We start from the raw sequence: 14,890 nt of genomic DNA on the forward strand, positions 1-14,890 counted from the left end.
GACAATTGCAACAATGGCGTTCGAGCTGCGCGCGGCCCGCTGAGATTGATGGGTCTCGGACGCCAGAGACCAGTCGCGCGACGGCGCTCTCACCAGTCTGTCCGCAGGTTGCACGACAGGTCGTGTGCGTCGTCTGCGGGTGCCCTCGAAGCTCGTACACGACGCGCCTCGTTCAAGTGCATCGCGCCACACAAGGCTTGCCGTCGGACAACGGCTGTCCGGCGGCCGAGAACTACCTTGCGCGGCCTCCCAACACGAGTTCGAACGGTGTGTGTCGGCCTCTCGAGTCGTCAAGTTGGAACAAAGATAGTACATGTGTATTGTGTTTTGTCTAGTGGAGGGCTGCTACGTTGTCGGGGCGTCGTCGAGCTAGTATCCGCCGAACCCCCCGCCACGACCCCCTCGGCCGTACCCGTCGTAGCCACCATAGTCACGACCGTACCCGCCGTAGCCGAAGCCACCCGAGCCGGCATTCCCGCCGACATGTCGGCCTCGGCGAGTCTGCTGCGTCACTATGTTACACGGGAGACAGCCAAGGTGCATTGTTTCGGTCATGTGTGTCTTGTGTATGCGATGGCGTGCGCGCTGCACTGATGATCTCAAGGTTTTGTTACTGTGGTGATGCGTGTTGTTCGGTCATTGCCTGGACTATCGAGATGGAGGAACGATGTGATCACGGCTACAGCTTGTGCGACGCAATCGTGTTGTCTCCAAATTTGAGCTTGAGTTTTTTGCCCTTGAGATGGTCCAACCCACTCGAGAGCTGCAACATTCACGATGAGAAGAAAGCTTCATCAAAGCAAAACATTCTCACCGGAGGAGAGCCCATGAAAGGCCTCTTTTTGGACGAGTCGTCCGTCGACTTGGGCTGGTAACCCGACGATGACTTGGTAGGTTTCGCCCCGTGGTTCTTGCTCACGTCGATGAGTCGTCGGAACGCTTCGAATCCACCAGCCCAGTCCGCCGATTTCTCCTTTGCCAAATGTCATGACCATGAATTCATGCGGCAGGACAGACCTGAACGGTGTGGGCCACACAGATGGGCGTTGTGTCGCCCCAAATCTTTCTGTACAATATCGAGAGCGACACTCGGAGAGGTTGGTCGTAATCCGCAGTCGTGTTGATGAGGGACCACATGGCCTCGGCCACGTCTCGTGCAGCGCTGCTGTCGTCGCGAAGGGGGGCGAGGGACGGAGGGGTGAACGCCTTGGCGATCAAGTCCTTGGACGGGGATTTCTGGATGAATGCACCAGGCACTTCCATTTGAATTCGGTGCATGATGCTCAACGTGTACGCGTGATCCCGCGTCGAGAGCACTTGGGCCGCGACGCTGGGAGGGAACCCTCGAATGCAATTCAAGCACACTTGCACGGCAAACCGACGAATGCTACGACGAACTCCAGCGTCGTCGCTTCGACACAACGAAGAAGCACAGAACGTACCGAGGGCTTTCGTCCAGTTGAATCAACTTGAGTGCATACGACACGGCGGCCACGGGACCAAACACCCGCGACTTGTCGCGGCGTTGAGCAGACGGGTCGCCGCGCGGATCTTCGGCAAAGTAGAGCCGCAGGATGCTCTCAATCGCGGCTTGCCGAACGACGGACGGATACGCAGGAGAGGCGTATTTATGGTACGCGATCGCTTCCATGTCCGTCATGCGGCCCGCCAACTGCAAGTTGCACAGCGCCTACACACACCGCCGTCGCGCATTCAGTCACAGTCGGTGCACTGGAGATCGAGTCAGTACTTCAAGGCAACACACTGTGATTGTGTGGCGGTAGCTCGGTTTGACGTTGTCGTAGTGCAGCAGCCGCGTGATCTCGACCGCCGTGGTCGACGTCGGCGATCGCAGCTCCAAGTTGAGGACGGACAAACTCAGGATGAGGCTGCCGAGGTAGAAACAGTCGTCTGCAACACAGGATTCATCGGCCATGTCGACGTAGTTCTTCGAGTTGTCGTTTTGCATGAGCAATTGGAGGAGAAAAGTCTCGATCTCGGGCGGCGAAAACCCCGTGCGACAACGAACCATGGCCAGCCCACGAGGAATGGCCTTCTTGATCTCGTACTCGCCTTCAGCATAATCTTGGATGCGGATATCGCGCGAAGTAGTCGAGTTGCTCGTGTCGGCCCCAACGCTCTGCGACCGTTCGTCAGTGACGAATATCGACGAGAGCACTCGCACCTCCAGGACGACCTTTCCGCCCGATGGCAAAAAGTAGTTGGGCAATGGCATGTCGGCTGTCCGATCGAAAAAGTGCTCTTTGAAAATGCGCACGAGATTTTGCATTCCTTTCCACTCGGGCAAGGCCATGTTGGCGTTGGTGTGGGGTGCATGCAGCGATTGCCAAATGCCTTGTCCGTAGTCATCAGCGCAAGAAAGATATGCAGCGAGGACGAACCAAGGGAGATCGCTGCTTCTGCGCGAATGCGGTTGCAGTGAGTCGTCAGCCCCGACATGGCCTCCGTCAAGACTCGGCACGCCATGACATGGGGCTTCTCGTGCGGCAAGGGGTACAAGGCCAGTGCGCGAGCCGCATGCACGCGGGACCGGACACATTTGGAGTCGCTCAGCAATTGTTCCATCCAGTTGAAGTCAGGTTGGTACATGACAATGTGGCTCAGCCAGCCAGCATCGGGGTCGATCTTCACCCAAAAGACAGGGGTGTCGTTTAGCCCCATGCCCGGTCCTGCCAAAGTTGTAGCTTCAACCCACTAGAAAAAGGACATGTACCTGTGATTTGCTGGGAATAGTCATCGTCAGCTTGGTCCAGCTTTTGGCGCGTTCGGCGCTTCTTGCGGACTTTTGCGTGGCACGGGAATTCCCACTTGTGCCGGAGGTTTTCAATCCGTCGAAGGTCCGAATGCTCCCCCGAGTCTTCGACAATCGTGATCTTCATAATTCCCTCGAATTTCTCGCATCCCGGTAGCAACTGCGACGCACTGCATGAGAACTCCACCATCACAACCAACACAAAGTCGAGCAACAGCTTCGACATCCACGAAATTCCAGACAACAGGCGTGGCCGTAGGGATCACGCACCGATTGTTCCAACACTAATTCGGCCTGCGTTTGCTTGCGATTGTACCAAAATCCCACCGAAATCAGAGGCAGGCCACCCCGCACGATCCACGTTTGCAAAAACGCTTTGCACAAGTCGCTCCCGGGTGCGCCTAGCCATCTTGGTTCACGCATATTTGTCGCGGGTTGGACGCACCTGCCACAACCTTGACTGTTCGCAGCAAGTACCACGTGCTCAGCGGCTGCAGTTGGCCACTCGCAAGCGCGCCGTTTGAGTCTTTGTCTCCATCCATCATTCCTTCGTCTTCGTCGTCCTTGTCGTCGTCTTTGTCGTCCCCGTTGTTGGTTGACGATTGCTGTTTGGACCCACCGCTTCCGCTGACACCGCCGACCTGGCCGCTCACAATGCGCTGCAGAGCGAGCTGCAAGTGCCTGGGGCCGACTTCCTGCTCGACCTTGCGCTCGATCATGCGCAGAATGAGCGGCGCTTTCGCTTCGAGGAACGGCATGTACGACGGATCGTACTCGCCGTACACGTCGACGTCGTCGTACATTAAACTCGGTGGACCGTTCTCAGCCACCAGTTCCATTGTCACAAGCGCGTCGATCGCGAGCTGAATGCGGTACCCATACGCCTCGCTCCCGTACGCAGAGAGCACGTACAAGTCGAACAAGTACCCGACAATGCCAACCAATACCCACGCGTGCTTAGTCGATTGAATTCCGATCGCCCCTACGCACCAAATCACGATGAAAAACAAAAGAGATCAGATGGTCTGTACCAGCAATCCAGCTCCCGATGAAACCCTTGATTTGAATCGCTTGCGAAACAAATGCGTGATCGATGATCGTGGGTCCGTACAGCACGTCTTGGTTGAGCACGGACAGCCCGGCGAAGTACTGGCAGTCGGTCGGCGGGTCGTCCACAAAGATCTGTGAATACGTCGCAAACGGGTACCGCGCGTTGAAATACGTCTCGAAATACGTGACAAAGTGCGGGTCTTTGAACTTTGTGGCCGTCATGAGCTCCGTGAGTCTGTCCGGCAGGCAAAAGTGCGCCACACGAGGCATGGACTCGGAGACATGCATGCGGAACGGCCCGACCTAAGCGACAAGTTGTGAGAATTCAGCACGAAGGAATTCAGGGTCGTACGGCAAACCCAAGGAGACTGCAGCTCGTCTTGGTGTCCACGACGAAGCGAAATGTTCGGTGTAGCTTCTGTGCATCCAAGGTTTGGCCGACCAACCGCCCGCTGCAGACTGCAACGCACGATGCCGGTACGATCAACTCGATGCGAAACGTACACTTGTCTCCAAGCATATCCCGGCATGGCATCCAAGTACGCGCGCCGTCGCAAAGACCACCAAATGGGCCGCAGTACGTGTACATATGCGGCACGCGGTTTGGATGCAATTCGTCGGGAAGCATGAACCGAACTCCTCCACGTGGATTCGTCACTGTGTACTGGATGCGGACGCGGACAGGTGCGAACTTGGTGGAACTAAGTGGGAGAACATCGGACGAGTCCCACACGGCATTGGCATCATGCTCGTCGTCGGTGGGGTTCTCACCATCGACCTTTTTCGAGTCGTCGTCCTTGCATTCCTTCTTGTCGACAATGCGGACGGATGGCGGCATTTCGATGACGAGCGTTCCTTCCTTGGACGCAACAATCGCCCCACGGTAGAACAAGTCGAACGAGCTCCAGTCTCGATAGCTTTCCTGCACGATCTCACCAAGAAAGTCGTGATGCTCGAAGCGCGCTTCCACGCCATTCACTGTCACACGTGATACTACACATTGTCGGCAGTGCACTCGTATTTGCTTGATGTTGTCCTGCTTTGGCGCCAGGATTAGTTCCGACACACCCGTCAAGTGGCGCTCCATGAGTTCCACGTGCAGGCGAAGGCGCTGCTGCAAGTACTCAAAATCCTCCATCATCGGTCTGTGCCGCCCGCGCACTTCCCAACTGCTCAATTTTGTGAAATTCGAGAATGCTGGTAAAGTACGGTGGTCGAAACGTACTTGATGAGGTCTATATCGCACTTCAGAGGGTATTTTCCGGCAACCTGACTGCGCATTTCTGTCAAAATACACCCCGTTGCCCACATGGGCTATATCTCTCGATCCCGAAGACCGCCATCAGGCACCCGCTTCGTTTTCAGGTGGTTGCTGCTATGTGTTGGGTGTACATAGTATTATAACACGTGGTTCTTTCGTGTGACTGAGTTGATGCCTCGTTAGTCGGCTATACATGTTGAGAATACATTGATTGGTTGTTAATTTTGTTGTTTGTCCAATGAAAAGCACTGATTTATGGAAGCTCAATCACCGCCTTCCGGTATTCCTGCTGGATATCCGGATTTCTGCAAGCCAATCAGAGGGCAGAAAATCCGGTTTCCCTCCATTCTCGTTGCCAGGGAGGACGCAAGATGCGCCTGGAAGACTTTCCCGGCATTGCGTCGATCTTGACGCGCCTTGATGCGACGAATGTGTCGCGCTCGCAGAAGCTGCTAGACATGATCAAGTCGTCGCGTTCGAACCACGAACACTTGCATATCGTTGCGACCACCAGCACTCTCACTGACAAGCCAACCCAAGCTGGGGCCTCGTCGAGCCAAGACAATGTTTTCGTCATGGCGGCTTTGTTTACGATATTGAGTTCGAACGAGTTGGAAAGGGACCGCGATCCAACGAGTGACGTTCAGCATCCGACCCCTGTCACGTTGCACGAACTGATGGAAGCATGCCATGTGTACTTGAGTCCTTTCCTGTCGAGCTTCACGGAGCTGTTCAACATGCTCATCCTGGACTTGAGCCCTGATCTCCTCCACCGCGCCAACATCCTCAAGGAGCGTCTTGCCGCCGCCGCCATTATTCACTGCAAGTACGATCAATTGTGGGATCGTCACACAAAGTCTACATCTCCCGATGAGGCAGCTGGACGTCGTCGCCAAAATTTGTACGAAGCAGGATGGTTGATATTCGCGATTGTGCGCAACCGCCTGCAGTTGCAAGTAGACCACCTCGAAGACCTCTACTACCTGCTCGTTCCTGTACTTAACCTGGTGTTGTCTCAGCTGCATTCCTCCGGAAGCCAAAAGTCTGTCGAAGCAGAAGTTGCTGCAGCGTTGAGCTCCCTTGGCAACCACAGCACGAACACGTCGTCGTCACAGCTCCTAGAAAAGCTCTGCGCGACACCTCCCGTCAATCGCAGCGAAGTCGAGCGCATTATCGCAAAGCTAGACCACGAACTCTTTTCCCTTGAGGATGAAGGCGTCCTCTCCAGGTCTCCCAAAGGCGACTTTTTTCACCCAACTGTGTTGGCGGATAATGTGCATAACCTGGCCACGCACTACCGTGAGACCTACGTCGTCCACCTCTACGACCTCGACGAGTCGCATTTTCTTACGCCATCGCTCAAGTTGTCCCTGCTTGGCCCTCCAGACGAGTCCCCGCCGCTGCCACCAACAATACCGGCGTTCTACGCCCCCACTTCGTCTGTCGGGAGCTCGTCTATTGACCAAGCATGGCAGTGGCAAGGCCAATCCAAGCCGCAGCCTCGCGCGATGACGCCGACTCGCGCCAGTCCTCGCAGCTCGGTGGTGGCGCAAACGCCCGTGACAGCCGCCGTCGAGACCAATAGCTGGGTTCGATCCGTGCTAACACCGCTTCTCCCGCATCCGTCGGAGAAATTGCGCCAATATTTCGAGAATTGCACGTCCATTCCAGACGTCGCGGCGACCATTGCGCAGTTGACGCAAGGGTTGCTAGACAAGTTGTCGTTGCGACCTCCTTCGTCGATGGCGTTGCATCAGCAACGACTGCTGCAGATCGGTGGCGGAGCATCGAGCAGCAACGTTGAAGGGAGTTTGGCCAAGACGAAGCGCATGGGATTGGGTTTATTTTACAAAGTGCTCGAGGCGCTCCTGGACGCCGAAGCGAAGCGAATCCAGGCTGTGGACTTTTCGCCGTTGCTGAGCAACCCGAGCTTCACGCGCTCGTTGTTTGCGTGCAGCATGGAAGTCGTGCTCAAAGCACACAGCTTGGTATCGATGGCGTTCCCTCATCTACTGACCACGTGTGACGTGGACGCGTTTGATTTTGGCAAGATCATCGAGAGCTTTGTCAAGCACGCGCCGCAGCTCCCGTCCGAGCTCAAGCGGCACATGCGCGACTTGGAACAGACCGTGTTGGACTCGCTTGTGTGGGCGTCATCGTCCGGGCTCCATCCATTGCTGGCAAACCCGCAACTCAAGACGGCTGCGATTCTGCAACTCTTTTTCCGCAAAGTGCTGGCGCTCGCGGCGAACCGCATCTTCGTGCTGGGCCAGCACCTGCAGCTTGACGCGCCGTACCTAAACCAAGTGTGGACGACCGTCAAAGAGAGCATCTCTGTGCACCACTCGCGACTGCTGCGCGACCGCCACATCGACCACATCATCTTGTGCGCGTTCTACGGCGTGTGCAAAGTTAACCACGTTGAACCTGAGGTCACATTCAAGCGCATCTTGGACGGATACAAGCGGCTGTTCCCGACCGTGAGCAAGTCAAGCATCGTGCGTGAGATCCCGCTCGAGACACCCGCTTCCAAGGGCGACGTGATCAAGTTTTACAACCGATGCTTCATCCCGACGTTGAAGGCGTTTTTGCTCCAGTTCCAGCTACACGACGAGCAAACGGCGGCCGCCGACGACGCCGTCACACCGTTCCTCACGAGCTCGTCGTCCACGAGTTCGAATCAACCCATTATTTCGGACAACGAAGTCATCGCTGAGGCTGCAACGCTCGCTGTGGAGCGCCTTCGACAGGCGTCCAAGCCCAAGGTGGCCTTGACCGGCTCTTCTACCCTCGGCGAATCTCCCCTTCTCCCAGACATTCAAACCCTTCCCAGGCCATCCCAACGCGCATCCCCAAAGCGCGTGGGAACAACCAACTTGTACGTATCCCCTCGGCGACCGACGCGCCAGCCCCGCATCCCCATGACCCCTCGCACCCACGCCATGTATGCGTTTGGCGAAAGCTCCTCCGTCGTACGTGTCTTTGTTTTAACCGAGAGATGGTCTTCATCGTGTCCGTAGGATTTGGACCTCATCAACCGCGCGATGAATCCGAAACGAGAGCGCGTTGGGTCCATGGACCTGTCCACCGATGCAGATGGGCCAAAGAGAATGCGAGTGACGCTCGAATAGGCGCGTGCAGTTCCAATAATTTATGCGCAGACCAACGTATGGCGATGGATCTGTGCGTTGAGAAATGAGTTGGTGAAACGGAAACCTCGCCGCCAAACGAAGGATGTTCATCAGCATGAAAGGCGCCATGGCATTCGACCAACTGTAGACAACGACACGATTGCTGGACCTTGGTGTCGGCCAGATGCAAGGAGGGCGCGCTTGGCTGCAACCCCTTCACACTGCTACTGGATGTATCGGCTCGCCTAAGCACTGCATTCCTAGCCGACGTCCCCTCGATTCCTGGCGTGCCCTCCACGATCCAAGGATATGAACATATTTTTGTGTACGATTGATTATTCGATTTGGGCTTCTTTTGAAAATATCTCTTTCATCAGTTTGTCCGGATGACGAGTTATCCGGACGACTCATTCGCGGGAGTCGTCGAAGAATGGTAGTGCTCCAGTCGGACAGCGCGCATTGGGACGACTTTGAGGACAAGGTGCGCCATCTGAGCGACAAAGCGCCGCATCAACTCAAGCTCTCGTTCAAGTTCAAGCCAAGAACGCGTCTGGTCGTGCGTGCCGTGAACGAGGGTGACTCGCGTCCGATTGTGCTGCAGTGCAAGTCCAACGAGCAAGCGCACGTCGGTCGCGTGGCAAAGCTGCTGAAATTGAGCATGGTTCAAGTTCTAGGTCCAATGTCGCAAGACTTTGCGACCCCCCTCTCGCCGACGGCGAAGAAGAAGACCAAGAAGAACAAGGGCAAAGCCACGGTGGCGAAGACAACCGCTTTCAAGTAGGAAGCACCGCAAATGTAAAAATCGCGCACATGACGAGCTGTCACTTGAACTTCGATTGAGTTTACGAGAGGTTGGCAGTGCAATCAATTCTCCGGCGTACCGATCCAACGCACAGAGCGGGCAGCCTCCGCTCCATTCCACTCACAATGGAGTTGTCACCAGCATGCGCACAGCATGCCACAAGGATGGTTGCTGATTCTGCAACAGGCGCCTGCGAATAAAAAATGCGCATGAAACTTGAATTCAATATGCAACCCAAAGAAATCAAATAAACTTGACTCCCACTTTCTCATTGGCCCATCGAGTGGAGACCTTCAGACGCGCACGTGATCTCGCCAGGTTGCGCTCGCCATGCAGCTCGTTATGTGGCCCGTGGCACTGACGCTGCTTCAAGCAGCGCAAGTACGTGCGCGGAATTTCACGGCGTTGTGGGGTTTGTGCCCTGAAACTATTGTGGACCCTTCCGAGAAGCCCATGTGCGTGCAGACTGCCACAGGAGGCTACATCACGTTTTCGAAAGCCATGGACGATGTGGACTTGTCTGCTCGAGGGATTCAAGTGGTCGGAAGCCTTCCTAATGACGTCGTTTCATTGTATGCACTCGTTCTCCCTGACCTGAATGGGGAGCTCATCCTCACCTGTCCAGGAATCTCGCCAACAACTCGATTCACGATGTCCCTGCCTACATCCCGAACAGCCAGCTCACTCGTTTGTACGCTCCTCCATGAACAGCTCGATGGTACTCATTCCATCTCTCAAGGGACCTTGCCTTCAACTCTTTGTCTCAAACGAGCACGCTGGCATTACCACCGTCAGTCACAACCTTGTATGAAACGCAGAGGCACATCAATTCGTCAAGTCACTCACAGCAATGCACTGCAGGGATCTAAGCCATAACTTCTTTACACAATTGCTCCATTGGAGTGCGCTGGACAACTCGGCCATCACCAAGCTGTAAGTCGATACCGCCATTTCATTTTCCGCATGCATCGTAGAGTCCTGAAGAACAACGCACTGACCATGATCCGCGAGACAACATTTCCGCTGTCCCTCATGGAACTGTACGTCACCACATATCTTCGTCCGGTGCCCGCGTCACCCCCTCACGTAGCGACTTGACGGGCAACCCCATTCTCTCTTTCGATGTGTCCTCGGCGACGTTTGCGCTGCTGACCAAGCCAAATTTCGTCTTGAAACTTGACAAACCCGCCTCCGCCGACATCGTGACGACGTGCGTTGGCATTCCCATGCTCCTCCCCAACACAAACACGTATCTGTGTGTGAACAACGGGGGCCACGACGATATTGCGGCCATGGCATTCAGTGAGCAGCCGTCCATTTCGATTCGTTCTCCTTTCGCAGTGCTTACGCATGATGTCACGGTAGGCTTCTTGTCCAAGTATGCGATCATTCTGGTCGCTCTGTTTGCCATCGTGCTCGTCCTGCGGTGGTACTTGCGACCTCGCCTCGAAAACGAGCTCATGTCTCGGGACACGTACTTGAGTTCGAATTGCAACTTTCTCGACAATGACCCGATTCAGTATAGACAGACCGTCAGCGTCGACGTGGCGGCGGCGCCTTCAGCTGCGCAGCGCACTCGGCCTGCTTCCAATGCGTCTGCGCTATCGAATTGAATACGAAGTATAAGTTAAGAAGTCACTCTTGAGAAATGGCCGCCCATTCCGAAGCGCGGCAGCCGTCGTCCTCGACCAACCCAAACGTCGTCGTCTCCTTGAACGTTGGCTAGCACATGGAGACACCAGGAGACCTTTCGCATAAACATTCCGTTGTGTCCATCGCGACCGACGTCCCGCAGGCAGCGTGACAAGTATCCAACCAGGAACAGGGAGTTCTTCGCCAACACGGCGGCTCCGACAATCGGGCTGTGTACGTGCCGCAGCCACGACAAGTGGCTCACGCATGACCGGGCTGTGGGCGAGTTGGAGGCGTTGGACAGGGTGGACTGGTCTACTGCGAATCCCGAGAGCTATCAAGACCTGTCGTCTTTCGTGGCGGCGGCGGCGTTTCTTCCGGCCACATGCACAGCCAACAAGAAGACTTCCACCTGTTGTTCATATTAATCACACCATATAGAAATCAAGTTTCAACGCCGTGACGAGTGACAAATGGACTATTTCGACTGAAACGTTTGAAACGGCCGGCCTGTTTTCGCTGTGACACCTCGTCGAGAAAGAGCCGAAGATCGTCACCAGACCTCCTCGAGCGAGAACATGCACGTCGTTCACTTTCCATCTTGCGTTCGCGCTCTCACTCGTTGCTATTGCCAGTGCGATGATGCCGGGCGCAAACACCCCCAATACGACCACCACATGCTGCTTGACGGTTGTCGCTTCCTGCCCCAACTCCACCAACCACACGGTCTCAGTGGACGTTGCCTGCCCGACGACAGTTTGTCTCGCAAATGGACACACGGCAACAAGTATTGTCGCCATGGACAAGTCGTTGAACCTGTCGCGTCGAAACATCTCGGTCGTCACTGACCTCCCTTCGTGCGTCGATAGCATGTACGTGGCTGCTGTCCTCGCATGAGAACTCGCATGGACGCCAACGCGTGTGCTAGTGACTTGTCGTACAACAGAATTCAAAGCATTTCAGTTCAATCGAGTGATCCTGGTGAAGTCCCGCTCCTGCACCTGTACGTGGCACGCGAGGAGCTCTGTCCAGTGTCGCCACTAATATGAGGGGCGTAGAAACCTCAGCCACAACGCCTTCGCGACATCGAGCGCCATCCTACTGCCAGGAACCGTCCAAACCCTGTGCGTGCTTCAAACGCATCCTGTATCGTGATCACTGTGATCGATGTAGGGACCTGAGTGGCAACCGCATCGGGACCTTGTCCCGCGAAATGGCCGAGCAAATGCCGCGACAGCTCAAGTCCTTGTACGATTATGCGTTTCTCGTGTGCAGTAGAGTGCTGGGAGCTCAAGCTGCTGCGTACGCGTAGGGTTTTAAGTGGCAATGGGATGACCAGCATCGACGGCAGATATCTACCGACGACACTGAAGCGCTTGTAAGCATCGATAGATATCGCGTGAGCTGCCTCTCACTCGTTGCAAGCGTGCAGGGACTTGACGCGAAACTCCATCGAGACCATCCTCCTGGACACGCCAAGCTACGCGTTAGTGAGTCATCCAGAGTTCGTCCTCGAGATCGAGCCGAACCAAGCGCCGATACCGACGAGCCTCCTGTGCATGCAGCCGCCGCCTCGCCTCGCCAACAACTACATGTGCGTGATCGAGACGCCCAAACACGCCATGGTCACAGGTATCATCGACCCACCATCCCACGTCATGCCATATCGACAAGCCGACTGATACATGGACCCCATTGTAGCGATTCTCGGCAAGTACTTGTTGGGGCTCATCGTGGTCGTTTTGATCGGGTACGCTGCGTTCCAGTCCCTGAAACAATATCAGTCGAGCAGCGGCGTGTCCGAGCTGACGGACCGGTCGACGTACATCAGCTCCAACTATTTGGAACAACCCAAGACGTCCTCATCGAATCGCGTCGCTGTTGCATGAGCGGCGCTGCTTGAATATACTATTTATGCCGGTCGACTTGCACAATCCCATCGACCCATCGACCTCTGCTCGTCGCGCGCACTTGTCCAAATTGGCCGACTCGACGGCGGATGGTGCCAGCGCTTGTGCTGGACACACCCTTCTGAGGGCGCCGGTCGCCTCGTCCTCATCCATGGCGCGACATGCACGAGCCAGACCTGTTTGCTGCCGACGGGGACAGTGACACCAATGGATCAAAATGGAAACGTCGAGTGCCTCGCAAGCTAGTCGCCGCCGACGGCGCGCCGCGTTCACCTAAATAGGATCCCATCCAGCACGTCTCTTCACTGTACATGAATGTACCCACCTGGACCCACGCAGACGAACGTGACAGGACCCGCGCCAGCCACGAATCAGTCAGTTTCGATCTTGCACGCTCGTGTGTCGATGGGTGCGTTGGCTGGCGACGTCCGGGTCGCAGCGCTATGCACACTGGTCCTATACATCAAATTCTACGCAGCGCTGTTTGTCCAAGGAACTGTGAAGTACAAGTCGGGGTCGCGACCGCCGGAAGACATGACGTTCGCTGCGACAACCGCTCCCAACAAAGAATTGTTCATTCCGGAGACGTCGGAAGATAAACTCGAAGCGGCCAAAGCCAGAGAACATCGATGGAACCGCATTGTCGGCAATGACTTGGAAAACCTGCCACTTGGGATCATGATGGCGTGGGTGGCGATCGTGGCGGGCGGGAATGGCACCGTCACGAGCATCGCGATTATATTGTTCACCGTGAGCCGCATCGCGCATTCCATTGCGTTTGCGAACGCCATGTTCCTTCCCCGAACGATTTCATTTCAAGTCGGCGCGCTCTGCACAGTCGCACTCGCCATCAACGCTGTTGCTGGCTCGTTTTCGTGATGCAGTTGAGAGCTATCATGTCCATCTACAACAATGCAGGACTTGAGTAGACTGATCGTTCGACCTCGCAACACCGAGCGCTGCTCACACTATATCCTCCCTGGTTGTTTGGTGCCATGCAGCTGGTCTCCAGACAACCGTGCATGAGCATCAGCGAGGCATATACGACAATTACCATGATGTATATTATGCTATCGCATCCAACACGCGTCCCGTCGATCCCATCTCATGCAACTTCCAGCCGACATCATCTCAATACCCCCCAGCACTTCGATTACAGTCAACGACAGATTTTAAGGGACAGCTGAAGTTTCCTAACATATGGGCAATTTAAACCAATCAAACCAAATGAGTCAATTATTCAAATTTCATTGGCCAAAATCAACTTTGGCGCGAAAACACTTTATATTCGCGGCATCCGCAATGGGATCGACATCAATCACTTCAGTCAGTGCGAAAAATGCCACCGAAGGACCGCATCAGAATTAGTGCACAAAAAAGGCCAAGTCGGCGCTACACGCACGCTGTTAAACTTGCAGTGCTGTTCCAAATGCATACCGGGTCAGCTCGCGACCTTGAGGCTGCCACCGGGATACCGAAGAGCAATACGGCAGGCCCCTCAACTCTTGCTGCAAGACAGCCCACTAAAACGTTTCAATTTTAGTGGTGCTGGCCGCCCACAGGAGATACCCGAATCTGCTGCACTCCGTGACGCCGAACGAGCTGTCACATGCACTCACCTCATCAACTTCTTGAATCGCAACCACCGACAATGGCTTGACGGCTACCTTGCCACCCGGAAGTCCAGCTACAACTCCCTCCTTCGGCTTCTTCAACGCTGTTGCCACCGCCACGGCTTCACAAGACAGAAGGCGTCGAAATCCAAGAAGACCCAAGCTGACCTAGAAGCAACAAGGGCTGAGTTTGCGGCGGACTTCCACAAGGCGTTTGAAGGCTTGGAACCTGACACAGTCATCAATGTTGACGAAACCGGGATGACGTACGACATGCCACCACATGGCTTTTGGGCCATCTTTGGCGGCACGCGAAGATTGCGTCGGGTGAGAAGAATTCTTACCGAATGACCGCTGTCCTGGCAGTTCGTGCAAGCGGCGAGAAGCTTCCAATCCAGTTTATCTTGCGCGGCAAGGAAGGTGGCGTGATCGAGACGGGCGAATTGGATGGTTTCCCTATGGCATATCAATACGCTGTACAAGAAAAGCCTAGATGGACTCACGTGACTGGTCCTGTACTTGCGTCGTCGCTGAAGCCTCAGGTCCGTGAACCATCCGTTTTGTTGCTGGACAATTTCGAACCTCACGTGAGTACGCAAGGCATGAAGATTGCGACTGAGGAGGTTGGGTGTATTGTTGCGGCAATCCCACCAAATGCGACAAGCCACGTGCAGCCTTTGGATGCAGGGATTATGGCCCCTTTCAAGCGCCAAATGCG

The 14,890-nt window shown here is 55.3% G+C and overlaps 6 protein-coding genes across 12 annotated transcripts; 5 read left to right on the forward strand and 1 right to left on the reverse strand.

The window, feature by feature from the left end:
• Positions 1–515: 515 nt before the first annotated feature.
• Positions 516–5,006, reverse strand: H310_11824 (hypothetical protein). Its single transcript, XM_008878611.1, has 12 exons — positions 4,176–5,006; positions 3,805–4,126; positions 3,219–3,755; positions 3,044–3,174; positions 2,735–2,933; positions 2,403–2,690; positions 2,186–2,355; positions 1,751–2,140; positions 1,443–1,690; positions 1,018–1,387; positions 815–973; positions 516–763 (listed from the first exon to the last, which is right to left on the reverse strand). Exons 1-12 carry the CDS (start codon positions 4,962–4,964, stop codon positions 680–682), a joined length of 3,687 nt encoding a protein of 1,228 aa, XP_008876833.1. The 5' UTR covers positions 4,965–5,006; the 3' UTR covers positions 516–679.
• A 419-nt stretch (positions 5,007–5,425) lies between these two features.
• H310_11825 (hypothetical protein) lies at positions 5,426–8,644 on the forward strand. 3 transcript variants are annotated; one of them, XM_008878612.1, is made up of 4 exons: positions 5,426–6,740; positions 6,798–8,056; positions 8,105–8,540; positions 8,593–8,644. In XM_008878612.1, exons 1-3 carry the CDS (start codon positions 5,456–5,458, stop codon positions 8,213–8,215), a joined length of 2,655 nt encoding a protein of 884 aa, XP_008876834.1. In that variant the 5' UTR covers positions 5,426–5,455; the 3' UTR covers positions 8,216–8,540; positions 8,593–8,644. The 3 variants fall into 3 exon arrangements, with proteins under 3 accessions (XP_008876834.1, XP_008876835.1, XP_008876836.1); XM_008878613.1 differs by having other exon boundaries at positions 5,426–8,056; XM_008878614.1 differs by lacking the exon at positions 8,593–8,644 and having other exon boundaries at positions 5,426–8,056; positions 8,105–8,564.
• Positions 8,628–9,116, forward strand: H310_11826 (hypothetical protein). The gene has a single exon (XM_008878615.1). It carries the CDS (start codon positions 8,646–8,648, stop codon positions 8,994–8,996), a length of 351 nt encoding a protein of 116 aa, XP_008876837.1. The 5' UTR covers positions 8,628–8,645; the 3' UTR covers positions 8,997–9,116.
• Positions 9,117–9,297: 181 nt separating this feature from the next.
• On the forward strand, positions 9,298–11,107 carry H310_11827. Of its 2 annotated transcripts, XM_008878617.1 has the most exons (7): positions 9,298–9,589; positions 9,643–9,708; positions 9,757–9,822; positions 9,879–9,950; positions 9,992–10,057; positions 10,108–10,319; positions 10,383–11,054. In XM_008878617.1, the coding sequence occupies exons 1-7, from the start codon at positions 9,348–9,350 to the stop codon at positions 10,628–10,630; spliced, it is 972 nt and encodes a 323-aa protein (XP_008876839.1). In that variant the 5' UTR covers positions 9,298–9,347; the 3' UTR covers positions 10,631–11,054. The 2 variants fall into 2 exon arrangements, with proteins under 2 accessions (XP_008876839.1, XP_008876838.1); XM_008878616.1 differs by having other exon boundaries at positions 10,108–11,107.
• Positions 11,108–11,182: 75 nt separating this feature from the next.
• H310_11828 (hypothetical protein) lies at positions 11,183–12,538 on the forward strand (the record flags this gene model as incomplete). 4 transcript variants are annotated; one of them, XM_008878621.1, is made up of 8 exons in its annotated part: positions 11,183–11,229; positions 11,285–11,521; positions 11,578–11,652; positions 11,708–11,773; positions 11,823–11,897; positions 11,962–12,027; positions 12,082–12,281; positions 12,351–12,538. In XM_008878621.1, exons 2-8 carry the CDS (start codon positions 11,289–11,291, stop codon positions 12,536–12,538), a joined length of 903 nt encoding a protein of 300 aa, XP_008876843.1. In that variant the 5' UTR covers positions 11,183–11,229; positions 11,285–11,288. The 4 variants fall into 4 exon arrangements, with proteins under 4 accessions (XP_008876843.1, XP_008876841.1, XP_008876842.1 ...); XM_008878619.1 differs by having other exon boundaries at positions 11,183–11,521; XM_008878620.1 differs by having other exon boundaries at positions 11,285–11,652.
• A 426-nt stretch (positions 12,539–12,964) lies between these two features.
• On the forward strand, positions 12,965–14,523 carry H310_11829 (hypothetical protein; the record flags this gene model as incomplete). The annotated part of the gene is made up of 2 exons (XM_008878622.1): positions 12,965–13,378; positions 14,122–14,523. The coding sequence occupies 2 exons, from the start codon at positions 12,965–12,967 to the stop codon at positions 14,521–14,523; spliced, it is 816 nt and encodes a 271-aa protein (XP_008876844.1).
• Positions 14,524–14,890: the final 367 nt, after the last annotated feature.

Source organism: Aphanomyces invadans (genome assembly GCF_000520115.1).
Source record: "Aphanomyces invadans strain NJM9701 unplaced genomic scaffold supercont1.34, whole genome shotgun sequence".
In the NCBI taxonomy this organism is placed as follows: Eukaryota; Oomycota; class Saprolegniomycetes; order Saprolegniales; family Verrucalvaceae; genus Aphanomyces; species Aphanomyces invadans.

What these genes read in the sequence shown, in the direction of transcription:
- H310_11825 (XM_008878613.1), top strand. Translation starts at nt 5,456, where the DNA reads ATGCGCCTGGAAGACTTTCCCGGCATTGCGTCGATCTTGACGCGCCTT. An exon ending in TTGGCGAAAGCTCCTCCGTC is followed by an intron (nt 8,057 to 8,104) that starts GTACGTGTCTTT and finishes TCGTGTCCGTAG; the next exon opens with GATTTGGACCTCATCAACCG.
- H310_11824 (XM_008878611.1), bottom strand. Translation starts at nt 4,964, where the DNA reads ATGATGGAGGATTTTGAGTACTTGCAGCAGCGCCTTCGCCTGCACGTG. An exon ending in AACAGTCAAGGTTGTGGCAG is followed by an intron (nt 3,175 to 3,218) that starts GTGCGTCCAACC and finishes CAAGATGGCTAG; the next exon opens with GCGCACCCGGGAGCGACTTG. An exon ending in TCACAGTGTGTTGCCTTGAA is followed by an intron (nt 1,691 to 1,750) that starts GTACTGACTCGA and finishes CGGTGTGTGTAG; the next exon opens with GCGCTGTGCAACTTGCAGTT.
- H310_11827 (XM_008878616.1), top strand. Translation starts at nt 9,348, where the DNA reads ATGCAGCTCGTTATGTGGCCCGTGGCACTGACGCTGCTTCAAGCAGCG. An exon ending in AACAGCCAGCTCACTCGTTT is followed by an intron (nt 9,709 to 9,756) that starts GTACGCTCCTCC and finishes CCATCTCTCAAG; the next exon opens with GGACCTTGCCTTCAACTCTT. An exon ending in CCACCGTCAGTCACAACCTT is followed by an intron (nt 9,823 to 9,878) that starts GTATGAAACGCA and finishes AATGCACTGCAG; the next exon opens with GGATCTAAGCCATAACTTCT.
- H310_11826 (XM_008878615.1), top strand. Translation starts at nt 8,646, where the DNA reads ATGGTAGTGCTCCAGTCGGACAGCGCGCATTGGGACGACTTTGAGGAC.